This window comes from Leopardus geoffroyi, chromosome C1 (genome assembly GCF_018350155.1).
Source record: "Leopardus geoffroyi isolate Oge1 chromosome C1, O.geoffroyi_Oge1_pat1.0, whole genome shotgun sequence".
In the NCBI taxonomy this organism is placed as follows: Eukaryota; Metazoa; Chordata; class Mammalia; order Carnivora; family Felidae; genus Leopardus; species Leopardus geoffroyi.
The window spans coordinates 94,039,088-94,053,434 of record NC_059328.1 but is presented as its reverse complement, the minus strand read 5'-3'; the positions used below and the strand labels follow the sequence as shown (position 1 = coordinate 94,053,434).

At 58.2% G+C, this 14,347-nt stretch overlaps 1 protein-coding gene across 5 annotated transcripts in view; it reads right to left on the bottom strand.

Annotated features, from left to right (window-relative positions):
• Window positions 1-14,347, bottom strand: part of KCNC4 (potassium voltage-gated channel subfamily C member 4) — a 46,320-nt gene that overhangs the window by 16,109 nt on the left and 15,864 nt on the right. For 2 of the 5 annotated variants that reach the window (XR_006712587.1, XM_045478592.1), the window contains exon 3: window positions 13,832-14,035. Coding sequence is in view for 4 of the 5 variants with exons in the window: in XM_045478592.1 (XP_045334548.1) it covers window positions 13,832-14,035 (204 nt within the window). In the remaining variant the exon portion in view is untranslated. Of the gene's footprint in view, window positions 1-6,612; window positions 7,838-11,266; window positions 14,036-14,347 lie in introns of those variants that run through there. The other 3 variants (XM_045478591.1, XM_045478590.1, XM_045478589.1) reach the window with 3 other exon arrangements.

Genomic DNA, 14,347 nt, shown 5'->3' with positions numbered 1-14,347 from the left:
CCCACACGCTCTCTGGGAGCTGGTTGCCACCTGGGGGAGGAGGAAGGTCCTGAGAAAAATGAGGTCCCTAATGGATCTGCCAGGAGTACAAACAGTATCATTCCCTCAGGGGGAGGAGGCAGTCCTGAGGCATGAGGCTAGACGCAGCTGGGGTGCTGGGAAGGAAACTGGTTCTGACTCCTATTCCTATAGTGCCCCCCTGGTCCACTGAGACGACAGCACAAGCTGGCCACCAGGCTGACCATGTATTGGCCTGGGAAGGGGGAGGGTCCTGGGGGAGCTTCTCGGTGCCGGTAGTGGAAGCCGTGGCAAAACTCCGCTCTCCATAGCAACTTGGCAGCCGCCACCCCAGGGAGGGCCACCATGGCAACAGCCGGGCCAGGAGCCGCTCCTCTGGGGGCTCTGGGCCTCCTGGGATCACCCCTGGTCTTCCCGAGGGCCAGCTGCCTGGGCCTGGGCCAGGCGGGACACTGAGGGTATGGGGAAAAGTCTGTTTTTGTTTGTTGCCCCCCTCCTTTTTTTTTTTTTTTTTTTAAAGTTTATTTATTTTTGAGAGACAGAGAGAGAGAGAGAGAGAGAATATGAGTGGGGAGGCGCAGAGAGAGAGAGAGTCCCAAGCAGACTCCACACTGTGTGCAGAGCCTGACTTGGGACTTGAACTCACAAACCATGAGATCATGACCGGAGCCCAAGTCAGGAGTCAGACACTTAACCGACTGAGCCACCCAGGCTCCCCTCCCTTGTTTGTTTGATTTGAACATTTGATCACGGATATTGAATTTTAAGTGACTGTCCTTGGACCTGGGGCCTAAAGGTGAGAAACCGTGGGGGGAGGTGGTGAGTGGGTCTCTAGGGAGATAAAGAACAGAGTTGCCCATGGTTAAGGAATCCCAGGCTTTGGTCCCTACAGAGGTCCCCTCAGGGGTAGTGACACCCCAGTGGCCCCAGGCTCTGTCAGCTGAGGGCTCAGGATGACCCGGGAGGAGCCCCACTGTCCCACCCAGAGGCCTGAGCTGGACCAGGAGGCTCAGAGTTCCAGAAAGAGTGCATATGGGTGAGGCGGACTGGCTTGAGGGCCATGCTGGGCCAGGAAACTTGTTTTCTGTCCCTCTTTCCCACCCCCCAACCTCTCTCTCCGCCAGCCTTGTCTTTTGCCTCTTCCCATCTGCCTTTTCCCCAGAGCACTTACCCCACAGGGCTCAGCCCTGAGGGGAGCCAGGGTGAATGAGCTCCCTCAGGTGGCTCACCGGTTGGGGAGGGGGTTTGACAAGTTCCTGAAGTTCCGAAGTTCTGGAAGGAAGAGCAGGAAGAGCTAGGAGAACTCCCCTCTCCGCCTCCCTCTCTCTCAGTCCTCATTATTCTGACAGTTTCTCAGGCAGGAAATGCATAATGTAAAAAGAAGAGCTTTCACGTTACTCCCCAAGGACTCCCAGGAATGCCCTAGAAGTGAGGTACAGAAGCCAGCTGGAGACAGCTTGGAGGAAAAACATAGGACGCAGTTCAGCGGCTGCTTATGGCACGGCCATGTCTGCCCATTCATTCATTCATAAACTATTTACTGAGCCCCTAGCACTGTGCGAGGCCCCAGGTACTTACAGGGAGGCAGGCAAGGGGCAAATACGTGGTTACAAAGCATGCTAAGCACCCCGAAGAAAATGAGCCCGCTGCAGTGATAGAAAACAACACGGGGCACTGGAGGGGGCCACCAGGGAAGTGACATTTAAAGCCACACCAGAGGGGTGAGGCAAAGGGGTCAGGTGAGGTGGGCACAGTGTTCCCTTAAAGGTGGAAGAGACACTGTGTGTAACACAGGTTCGGGGGCTGAGGGAAGAGGGGTGTGGGGGGGCACGGACTGAGGCAGGGAGGGGTCTGAGGAGGCACAGGGCCGTGAGGGCCCCCCTTTACCTTGACAGAGTTTAGATTTTACTCAAAGTGCAGTGGGAATCCAGCCACTGTGGGTTGAAGATGGGTTAACGTGATCTAGTGTCCATTTTCGGAAGGCCTGTCTGGCTGCTGGGAGGACACTGGGGTGTAGACAGGCAGCTGGGGCCCAGCGAGGAAGGGGTGAGAGATGGAAGGCTTGCGAGGCATATTTCAGAACTAGGAATGACAGCATTGAAGTGGGCTGGAATGAGGGTGGGAGAGGTTATTATGTGTGTATTTAGTCTACCGGTCTTTTGGCCTAGCCCCCCCATTAGAATGTCAGCTCCATGAGGGCAGGGGTCCCGCCGACTGGGTCACTGTTGGTTCTCCAGGATGCAGTATGGGCATCTGATAAAGATTTAACGTGAGTGAGTGAGTGAGTTGAGGTATGAGAGGGAGGGGTTAACGATGACACCCTGGTTTTTGCTCAGCCTCAGTGTGGATGGTGGTAGCACATGGACGGGGAGAGGAGGACAGGGAGGGAGAACCGTGAAATCAGAGTCCAATGTCAGGGGAGCGCGGGGGTGCTTTTGAGGGGCTGAGCAGGCAGGGTGAGTGGGTGTGGAGAGCAGGGAGGGGAGGGGGTCGTACTCTCTGGTCACTGATGTACATGCAACATGGAAAGCAGTGCCTGGAATAGAGAAAAAGTTTAATATATGTTTGTTGGATGAATGAATGAATGAATGAACAAATGAATGAAGTTGAGAGGAGAGTTCTGGGGCTGGACCTACAAACATGGCTGTCACCAGCTTCTGGAAGGCGTTTATGACTATAGGAGTGGGTGAGATCACCTAGCAAAGTGGGTGTAGAGAGAGAAAGGAAGGGACCTCCTCAGGCCAACCCTAGTCCCCACACCGGAAATTGCTGATTTACGAAGCAGGGAGCCTAGCTTAGCAAAAGCAGAGCCTGGCCGTTCTGGGAGACTCTTATGGAATAGCCCTAAAGACAGGTAAATATGGTGACTTGGGGGTGGGGGTGCAGGCTGGCCCCTCAGCCCTGTGAGAAACAGAGAAGCTTCCAGCACCAACAGCAGAAGGCCTCTGACCCCTCTGACCTGGAGCCACAGCTCTCCTGGCTCCCTCTCCTCAGCCCATGATGCTATGGTCAGGCCCAGGTGAGGTTCCCCAGGAGAAAGCAGCTCCGAGGGTCCCTGGCAGCCCTTGTGGCCCCTAGAGCAACCCATGCTGTCCGGGGCTGAGGTGTGGTGACCATGGCCCCAGGTGACTGGGCCAGCTCACGTGCCACCTGTCGTGTTGATCCCACAAAGGCCTGGAGCCGGGCAATGAGGGCAGGTGCTCACGGTGATAATGCTGTCAGGGCCCAGGAGGCTGTAGGGGCGGGTACTGGCCACACATCGCAGGGTATCAACCCAAGCGAGGGTATCAACCGAGTCATTGAACCAGATGCACCACAGATGCCAGTCTCAGCCCTGGCATACACCCAGGATTGGCTGGCAAGAGGCAGACAGGGAGTCTAGCAGGGAGTTCCCCTCCAGAGCGAAGGACTTTGAGGAAAATCATGCCAGGAAAAGAGCTTATCTGGGTCCTGTTAGGAAGACCCGGGCTCCAGACCAGCCTCCACCGCTGAGTAGCTGCGTGGCCCCCTGTCAGTCAGAACGTGTGAGAACCGGAAGAGGTCTTTTAATTCAACCTTCCATGCCGGGCGGAAGTTCTTCCCACAAACCCTGGCACGTGACCACCCAATGTCTCTCCAGACATTTCCAGGGACAGGAACCTCGTACCCACAAGGCGGTCATTCCTATTTGGCAGTTCTGTCAGAAAGGTCTTTTACCAAAGGCCTAGAAGGACCCGACGCTAGATGTTAATAGTGTGGCCTCCTGGGAGGAGCGTAGGACTGAGGGAGGATGACAGGGCCTTCCTTCCCTGTTGATTTGGTACGGGATGCTTTCAACACCATGTGGGGAATTTGTAATAGCAGGAAAACAAAAAGCCAGGTTCTTCTTTATTTGACCCCGATCTGTCCTCCTAACATTTCCACCTACTGGTCCCAGGTCTGCTCTCCGGGATCAGAAGATAAGCTAAACCCACTTCCCCTCAGATGCCTTCAAATACTGAAGATGGGGGTCCCTTTTCTTCTGCAGGCTGAGCTGCTCCTGCTATAACTTGGTCTCCAGACCCGTCCCCATCCCAGTCACTCCCTTTAGACAATAAAACTCAGTGGGTTGCAGAGGAAAGAATCAAGAATTCCATGAGTTGGGGGTTATGCTAATTAACAACGGCCCCTTTTCTGTGGGGGGTGGGGTCAGGCACTACCAGGGCACCCACTTCCTCAATTCCAATTGAGGTGAATGAAATGAAAACCAATAAAAGCACAAATCCCTGCCCTCGGGCTGATGACTTAGAAGCTCCATTCCATTTACAAGGCAGGAAAGCATTGGACTCTTGGAGTCAGACTAGTTGGGTTCAAATCCCAGCTTGGCCCCTTTTTGGCTGGGTGACCCAACATGGCTGTCCTGCAGTTTTCTCTGTGAAACAAGAATAATGATGACACCGGTCTCGAAATGAGTTTTTAAGAGCATTAGATGTATCGCCCGGCACTCAATAAATGTTAGCTGTTTGGCATTATGACCCCCCACTCTCTCTGTCTGCTTCACAAGAAGATGAGGGCTTTACCGAAATGACGCTAATTCATAGCACTTATTTGAAAGGTGAGGCCAGAAACCAAACCGGGGTGGGTTATTGGGGGGAAGTTGCTCCACAACGCTCCTCCTCCCTCCCAATATTTGTAAGCAGTGATCATGTGCCCAGGGTTTTACAGGCACTGCTCACTGGGTTCTCCCAACAGCTCCAGGAGGTAGGTGCCATCAATACGCCCATTCAACGGGTGAGGAAATAAAGATTCACACGGGTTAAGTAGGTTAAGTGACTTGCCCCAGGTCCCACAACTAGGAAGTCATGGAGCCAGGACTCCAAGCTGAGTGTGAGTGTGTCTGACTCCCAAAGTTGGTCTTGGACACTGGTGTCCTGTTCTTTGAACCAGCCCCCTCGTTTGGGCTCAACCCCTGCTTTTTTGAGGAAGCCATGGCCTTCCTTTCCTGACAGCCCTGCCCGCTGTTCCTGTGAGGTGAAGCGGACGGGTAGTCTGTTCTCGCTGAACTCTCCGCCCCTCTCCCCTCCAGAAGTCTGCACCAGCGTGTCACCCTGCATCTCCTTGGGTCCCCTGAGGGCGACCCTGGCCTCTGGTACCCCTGGGCTGTTTGCTGGTTCTTGGCCCCTGACCGTGAAACAGTTCCACCCTCATCTACGAAAAACAAAACAAAACAAAAACCCCCAGCCATCTTGGACGTGGGCCCCGATGCGTAATATCGTTATGGAGCCAGAAGTACATCCCATCCCATTATGGCCTGGCCAAGCTTCTCTGAGGCCAGCCTGGCTGCAAATGGCTTTCTCCGGCCTGGAAAGGGGGGGCAGGGGCGCAGGCCCTGCTTGCCCTCCGCGGCCGGGCGAGATCTTATCTTTAATTGACAACTGGCAGCCTGCCATTGCTTTGCCTCGGCCGGCTCAGGCTCCAAGCCCGATTTTCTCTTGTGCCTCAAGAGCAGGCTTCCCCTCACTTCTTCCATCCCCTCTGCCTTCCTCACCCCCTGCCCCCTGTTATGCGCTTGTCCTTTCTTGGCGTGACTGAACACGGCAAACTCAGAAGTCTGTGGGGAAAAGCCTGAGCGCTCTGGAAAGGGGTGAGGAGGGAACGAACACTTGCTGTGGGCATCTTCTCTACGTCATGGGCACACCGAGGGCACTGGGCCCGGTCCTTACACGCGCGGTCTTTGAAACCCAAACTGGGCTGTTGTGATCCCCTTTCTACAGAGTGGAAAACTGAGGTTGGCTGAGCTGTTCCCAAGTCACCCAGCTAGTAAGTGGCTTTGAACTGAGGCCCTACGACTCTAGACTTTGAACCGAGGCCCTACAACTCTAGTTTATGCCTAGAGTAAGAGGGTGAGGCGAACAAACATGTGCCCAGAGCTGGCTGCATGATTTACGGAGCCCAGTGCAAAAATGAACACGCAGGGCCCCTTCTTCCATCATTTCAAGACGGTGGCAGCTGAGCATGAAGGTGCGGGGCCATTTGGAACGAGCGCACAAGGCAGCACAGCTGGGAGTCAGCCCTGCGTGTGCCTCCATGTGACTGAGCGGGGAAACAACAGTGAGGGGCACGTGTCCCCATCGCTTACCCAGGATTCATTTATTCCCCATCGCTAAGTGGTCCCGGATGTGCCACCTGTCCCTTGCCGGCCTCAGTTCGTCAGCCATCCAGTCATCGCAATGACTCTGGCATCCCCAGGGCCTTGGCCCACATAGCACTGGTGCAATTCCAGGGAAGGTGGTGGGGGGGGGGGGGGGGTCCTGCACAAGCAAGCAGGAATACAGGGGCACGCCTTCCAAACACATCTCTTCTGCGTCACGGACGGGGTCAGGTGGCGGCGGTGGAGACCAGAACACTGCCTGGGAGCCGGGGGTCCCGGGTCAGCCCTCTTTCACGACCCCGGGCAAGCCTGTCCTTCTCTGGGCATTCGTGCCTAGCTCTAAACGCAGGGGTTGGCAGGCACCGGTGATTCCGGGCGGGGAAAGGGCTAGGATCGGAGTGTGTTGCATGTCTCAGGTGTTGGGGTGGAAGCCCGGGGAGGTCCCCACAGACACAGAGCCAGAAAGGAGAGGCGGACGCAGTCACTAGAGGCGGGAGCAGCAGGACGCTCCAGATGTCTTTATTGGGGCTCGAGCACAGCACAACAGTGGAAGGCGCGCAGACAGGGCGGCAGGGCCCAGCCTAGGCATGCCTCAGACACACACACACACACGAGGGGACAGCTTCACAAAAGGACTGACCAACGCCAGGGAGGGGCAGGGCAGGTGGGACTGCGGTGAGAGGGCGGCGGGAGGGGCAGAGGCCAAGGTTGAAGGGGTCACCTGGCCTCTGCTATTGCACGCGTCCTCTGGCCACTGGCCAGGAAGTACAGTATTGCAACTGGTCTCCGCTTGCCCGAGGCTTCCCCTTCTCAGACCCCTGAGCCAGAGGGGCAGACAGACCCCTTCCCTGCCCGTCTGCCCAGCAGCATCTTTGAAAACAAATGGACGGAGGAGACAGAACAAAAACCCCAAAATAAAAAAAGACAAAACGCCCCCTCGGTCCAGGACACAGGTAAGGTGGAGGAGGAGTCGAAGAAGCTCCAGAGGAAGTCCCCTGGAAGTCCCCCAAAACTGGGGCGTGGGGTGGGAGGTAGAACCCCAATCTGGGGTGGGGTGGGGCCAGTGGAGCAGTGACCCCGGGGAGCAACCGGGCCTTCCCCACAGACCACCGGCCACAGGGAAAGGAAACAACCCCGAGGGGCCAAGTCTGGCCTGCCCGCCCCCCCCCCCCCACCCTTGGGACTGGCAGAGCCCAGACGCTCTTTCTTGGGACATTCCACGCACGTGTTCAGCAGAAACAAGGAGTCAGTGAAGAAGAGGGGGGCCTGGGGGCGGGGCCTGGGCCTGGGGAGACACAGCCTAACAGAGAAGACAGACCACCAGTAGCACGTGCACCACACACGAGTATAGTACGTACGAATATAGATACTATATGTGCATATATATCTCTTCGGTGTACAACAGAACAGAACATCAGACCCAGATGGCTCTGGGCCTGGAGGGTCACATGGGAGGTTTTCCATCAGTCCTGTGCAAACAAGGGTCTCTGAGTCTTTCCCAGCGAAAGATTCTTGCCAGGGTTCCAGAGTTTCCCTAAGCCTTTGGCTTTCTGTCTGTCTGCCTGCCTCTCTCATGTTGGTGCCGCTTAAGAGAGGGTGAGGACTTCAGCCTGGGCATAGCTGGGCGAGAGGGCGTCTTGGCAGGTCTCTGTGTTTAAAGAGCACAGGTGTGAGACACTGGGACGCACGCTTTCGGCTCAACATTGCCGTCTGGGGGGGCAAGGAGTTCAGCAAAAGAAAGGGAGAAACAAAGAATGAGATGTTAGAAGGAAGCCAGCTGCTGACCCACAGCCTGTGGGCTAAGGACTATGCCAGGAGCAGAGCTGGAAGGCATGGGGACCCCGGGCTAAGAGGCCAGGAAGAGCAAGGATGGGTCAGCGAATGGGGTGAGCCCCTTCATCACCCCTCTGCCTACCCAGCACTAGGCCAAGGTGACTCGTAGGCCATGTTACAGCTTATCTCCATACCTGCTCATGTAACGAGCTCCAGGAATCACAAGCCCTCAGGTCTTCAAAACCCCAGTTCTGTGGGCGGAGGGATCACAGCTCTACATGCTGGCACGGAGGGAGTGGGGGACGTTCCTGGTGTGGCCTGGAGTCCAACCTGGGTGGCCCACCCCCGCATAGCTCTACCTGCCACCTACCACCTGGGGCCACTCCATTGTCCCTGGGGTGGAGGGACGGGGGTGGCTGGTGAAGAAGGTGCCTGAGTGTGCTGCCCTGTCGTGCCTGGCCACAGTTCCTCAATCTGGCAGGAACAGAGTTCTAGCAGTTGGAGGGTGGATGCCGAAGGGGAGGGTCAGGGAGGATGCACGTGTCCATCTCAGAAGAGAAGGCCAGAGAGGAGCATCTTACTGAGAAACCCAACCCTTCTCAGTGAGCCCTTCTCAGCAGCTCAGCCTCAGCCTGGAATGTCAGTGGCCTGGGCCTTCCCTTCCCCTACCCTCCCAGCGGGGGCACAGGCAGGGCGGGCAAGGAGGCTGCTGTGGGGGCAGGGATTTGGGGGTGATACTCTCTGACCAGGGCAGGGGAGGCCCTCCTCTCCCAGGAAGCTCTGTGACAGGGTAGTCTGGGCCCAAGGGGGTGACTCCTGGAGCCCCAGCCCTCGGGCTGGTACTCAGTCTCCCCTCTGACTCCCGGCCTACACTGAACAGACATCTTCCACCTCTGGTTCCAGCTCGCAGCTCTTCCCAGAAGCCCCGGGGGCTGACAAATGCCTCTAAGTTTGTCAGCAGGCCTGGTACAAACTCGTAAGGTGAACAACTCCTACCCCGGCTGCTTCCCTGCTCTGTGGGGGAGGGGGTGGGCCCCAGCTGTGAGGGAAAGGCTTCTAGAAGACAAAGTAATGGGTACAGGTCCAAGTCTACACCCAACGTGAAGCCAACTGTGCTCTCAGATTACAGGTGGAAGGGAGAGCCTTCCCCTAAGGAGGGAGGCCCAAAGTCTGGACAGGCTGAGGCCCACGTAGGCAGCTGCATTCCTAGGCAGGGCCCCGTGTACAGTGGGTCTCTGCCAACTCCAGGACTCACTTTGCCCCTTCCCAGGGCCCTGGGAGGTCCAGAGGTCCTGAGAGGTAGCAGCCTACTCAGCCATCCTGTTAGCTAGGTCCTCTGTTTCCCCCACGGAAGCCAGAGAACCAGGGGGGACAGGTGGGAGCCCATCTCCCAAGGCACCAGGGGCTCCAGCTTGGCACTCCTGCATCATGTCGCCCAGGGACATCTGTGCCCACCGGAGGGGTGCCATGAGCATGCCCATCCCTGTGGGAGGGAGGAGAGGGAAGGAGGAGGTGGGTACCGTGGAAACTTGGGCTCCTGACAACTTGAAGGCTGCCACAGAAATAGCCAACTCAGTTCCCCGAACCAGAAAGGCAAGTCAGAAGAGAAAATAGCTGTGGCGTCCAGGCTAAACTGGACACCTTGCTCATCACATCCCCATCAGACTCAGGACCCCTGGGCAAGAAGCCCTGCGGGGCCTGGACCGAATCCGTCCTCACAAAGGAAAAGCAGCTGGGCTCTCAGATTCAGCGACGAGACGGTGCCTAATGTCTCCATCCTGCTCCACGGGGCTTCCCAGCCCCGGTCACTGAAAGGGGCCTGTCCAGGCCACATGGATGCCGCTGTATTTTCTCATCTCTTAGCGGGACATTTCATTCTGAGAACAAGCAGGAGACAGGCCCCACAGGCCACAGCAGGGCTGGGGTATGCCAGTACCCATCGTGAACACACTTTTCCGGAAGGGACATTCGTGTGTCTGCCCAAGGCTGAAGACAGACGGCACTGAAATGGGGGTGCTCCTGGCACAGGTTTTTCACAACAGCCAACCTCATGAAATGGTCTGACCTTTCTGCCCAGTGCACCTTCCAGGGTGGCCTCCCAATCCCCAGTCTCCTGCCGAGTCCCTGAATTCTGTCCTTCCATTCCTATCTTTGCCCACCCTGGAAGGAGCAGATACGGACCTTAGTCATTCCCTCTACAAAGTTGCATAATCTGACTCTAAAAATTGCCAGGCGCACGGCTCCACTGTCAGGTCTAATTCCCATCAGGTGAAACAGGAAATGGCTTGGCCGAGGCCTCCTGCGTTCCTGAAGCTGAGGGGGCCCAGAGAGCCTCCCTGGCAAGCTGCTGGGGAGGGGCCGCCTGCAGCCGGCCCTGCCTGGCCCGGGAGTGGCCACGTGCGAGGGGCAGGATGGCTTCTGTCCCCACGCTTCCCCTCAGCTGCCCCTGCCCAGGGGGCACCCCTGCTCACTCAATGACTCACAAACCTGTTGTGCTCCTGGGCTCGTTAGGTAAATGAATACACTTAATTATAGAAATTAGATGAGTCTCCGGTTCTGGCAGCAATACAGAGCGCAGAGGCTGGGTGGGAGCGGCAGGTGACTCAGAGGCAGGGCTGGGAGTTTGGGGGAGAGGAGAAGGAGGGAGGAGAAACTGTCGTGGAAGCAGAGAAAGCAGCGCGGGAGAGGCACCACTGCTGGGGCGCAGATGGGGTGCGGGGCTCTGCCGCCGGGTGTCACTCCGGAGAGGAGGGCATTCCCACGCCTAGGCAGCCAATTGTGGGGCCCTAGGGACCCCCACCTGCGTGCCAGGCCAGGGCTGGGGAACATCAGGCCTCCTCTCCCAGGGCGGCACTGCTCCCCTCGCGGGCCTAGCTCCCTGCACACCAGCAGAGACGCCCCACGAGACAGCCTTATTCTTGGCTGGTCTGGGTGTGGGACGGACAGACAGACAGACAGAGATATTCAGTGGCAGGCTGGTTGCTGACTGAAGGCCACGAGGAATGAAAATGCATTTGCTGTGATTACGATGGGGCCCTGAGGGCAGGCAAGGCCCAGAGGCACAGGTCCTGGGTGGGGGGCTGGCACGTCCGGCTCAGGATGGGGACGGGGGAGGTGCAAGCCCTGGGCGTCATCTCCCCCTTGTTCTCAGGCTCCAGAGCTGAACATTCTGGGGAGCTGCGTGCTGTGGAGGAGAGGCTCAGGGGCCTGGATTCTCCTGCATCCCGCCCGGCTCCCTCAGGCCCCAGGAGGTATGAGGGCTGGAGGGCATGTGAGCGTGTGTGCCCGGGGGGTGGGGAGAGCCGAGGGTGCCGCTAAGGGGCCGGGTGTCCAGGTGGAGGGCTGGTGAGAGGGTGGAAGGGGTGGGAGAGAGGGAGCTTTCTTGGAGGGTAGGGTGAGCTGTATCTTGATGCCAGTGGAGACAGCCCCAGACTGGTTCCAGCTGCTCCAGCTATGTTGTTTAGACTCCAGGACTTTGCGCAGCCTTGGTGAAGAAAAGGCACATGGGTCAGAGGGGCCTGGTTCCTCATCTGAGCAGCTCCGTGGGATCCATGCTCCAGGGGACCCCGCGGGGCAGTCAGCCCTGGGCTGGTTGAGGGGTCTGGCCCGCCTGGGAAAGGCTCCCTGATGTTCTTGGGCTTCCAGGTCACCTGGGCTCCAGAGGACAGATGCCAGGGCCGCACAGCTGATCTCTGCCCTGTCATTGTCCCCAAGTAAGTTCCCTTCCAGCTACACATACACCCCCCAGCCTCCAGCACCTTTCTACACCATCTTCAGAAGCCCTGATCAGCACCGGTCACCTTCCCCCTACCCCCCCCCCCCCCAAGGGAGTTCACACTCTGACACTTGGGCAGCTATAGGCTCACAAGGGAGTCTCTGCCCGTGGCTGAAGGAGCCCTGGGCCCCCTACGCCAGGTCCCACACGTAGCCCCAGTGCAGAGAAGGGAGGCACGGTCTGGCATGGGGAAAGTTGCTGAGTGCTTGCTGGGAGTTTGGCGATGCTAACTGCCACGCTCGCTTAGCAGGGCCTGTTTCCCAGCAACCCACCTGTTCCCTCTCGAAGGTCACTCTAATTGGCTGAGCTGCATGCTTGTTGCCAAGAAGCAGTGTGGAGGCATCTTGAAAATAGAGCAGCCGGGCCACACGAGCTCCCAGAGAGATCTGGCGGTGCGGTACACGCTCCCCAGCCCAGGCACGTGCCCCTCCTGCCCCGGGTGTGACCCGCTCCCCACCTCCTCACGGTCCCGCCTGACTTGTACCCTCACAGCCTCTTCCACACTGCTGCTTCCGCCAAGCCCCTCACAATACTGGAATGCAAACAGGGCTGTCGGGCAGTCAGCTCGAGGCCTACATGGGAGGCAGGGTCCCCTCTGCCCCACATTCCGGGTCATCACTCAGCATGCTCCAGCCACAGCAAGTCTCTGGGTCTGAACCAGGACGCAGCAGAAGCCGCTGCGTGTTTGTGATGGGGGGCAGGAGAGACAGGCACATCCAGAGCCCAAGGACTGGGACACGCAGAGGACAGGGAGACCAGAGAGACGCAGGAGAGAGTGTAAATGGTCTGAGTACCTTCAACCTGCAGCCCCGTAGCTGGGGCCTCTGGGCCATCTCCTTCCAGCTGCCAGATGGCAGCTCCTGCTGGTGACACCCAACAGTACATATGCCCAGCACAGCTGGACACACACCTCTCAGCGCCTCATCAGGGTCAGGGTGCCCTGGGGATCCCGTGGGGGCAGGGGCTGGGAAGGTGCCCGTGCAGGCTGCATGAGATGAGCAGGCCAGGAGACACGCTTGGGGGGACAGAGGCATCACAGACACTGCCCCGACTCACTCAACCCAGACCTGGACTGGAGTTTGGGACAGTGAGAAGTGGCGGGGGTGGGGGGGTGTGGATTTGGTTAAAAGAGGGCTGGTTAAGAAGTGGCCTGAGAACCCAGGGACAAGCTTTGTTTCGGGAGGAGTCAGGGTTTGTTCTGGATCTAGGTAGGGCATTTAGGCAGGTTAAGTCACAGGGACAGGGCAAGAATGACAAAAAAGTGATCAGGAACCGGGCAGGAGCACCTGCTCTTGAGACTCCTGTTCTCAGCCACTACCGACCCTCAACCATCCTCCATCATTGCTGACCCCCTTTTTGCAAGTAAGGAAGCCCTAAGTCCACAGCCCAGCTTCTGCCCTGCTCCTGCCACAGCTAGGGGCCTGCCGATGAATTTCAGCCTTTCCTTACTGGAGAGGACGGGCTACTCTCCTGAACCCTCCAAATCCTTCAGAGCACACCTCAGAGGGGACACAGAGTCCCTACCCATCCCTACCCCCTTCCCCACCCCTTGGTCACCTGCTGGCTCTGCCTCAAGAGGCGTGCAGAGCTGGGCTGGCCCCTCCCGGGCTCCTGGACCCCCAGGGTAGGATGAGGAGGTCAGGCCTGTGCTAGGCTCTCCAAAGACATCACACCAACAGCTCATTCTTATCCTGACTCCCGAAGCCTCTTGGTATCTCTTGGGACTTACTTGGGAAACCTTAGCTGTGTTTAAGGGAGGTCTAGGGAAAGTCTGGCAGTGACCCTGTGGAGCCAGGCCTCAAGGTCGTGGCAGGAACCAGAGGAAGAGGTGGTGATCAAATGGAGGGGAAAGGCAGGGGCCGCTGATTTGGCCTGCCCTTAGCCTCTAGCACTTAGTCTTTCTTCCCTGTGGCCATGGTGGGGGGCTGGGAGGGGCGTGGGTGCTAGGCTCTGTGAACCTCTGGGGGATGCCGGAGGCCTTTCTAGTCCAGGGAGTGGGAGATCAGGGTACTCATCTTAAAAGCGGGGGCACATCCAAGGCAGAGGAGATGGTGGCCAAGGCCTCAGGGGAGGAGGGGACCTCAAGGTTTGCAGGGGACACTGGGGAGACTCAGCTCCCTGGGGGCTCTCCACCTGCCCGGCCTGGGGAGCCATACCTTTCCGGACACTACCATCGGCACAGGCATAGTCCCCGGCGCTGAGCAGGAAGCAGGCGGCTGCCTTCTTGTTTTTGTCTCGGGGGCCAGAGCGTCGCAGGGCCCGGCGCTCCTCAGGGGTGGGGGCAGAGGCCAGGGGCTGGGTGAGGCCAGCTCCCTCCTCATCGGACAGCACCGCATTGGCATCGCCGTTCTGCTTGGAGTCTAAAGGGAGCAGACAGAAAGGAGGCTGTGTGAGGGGCTGCTCGGGCCTTCCTCATGGGCTCACCTGGGGGCTCTCCAATCCCAGCCCTAGAACGTCACTTCCCTCACCTGAGGGGGCCTGGCATCTCCCTGGGAGGGCCAGCGAGTGGGCCTGGCCCTGGGGGCAGGGGGCGGAATGCCCTCCTTCCCTCTCAGCCTTGGCCTAGGGTCGTTCCCGGGACAAGGAGCCACAGATACCCCAAGCCGGGGCTCCTGAATTCTGTCTGCCGCAGGCTGTCCCAGGAGATTAGCCTGAGGCAGGCGGCCGACTCT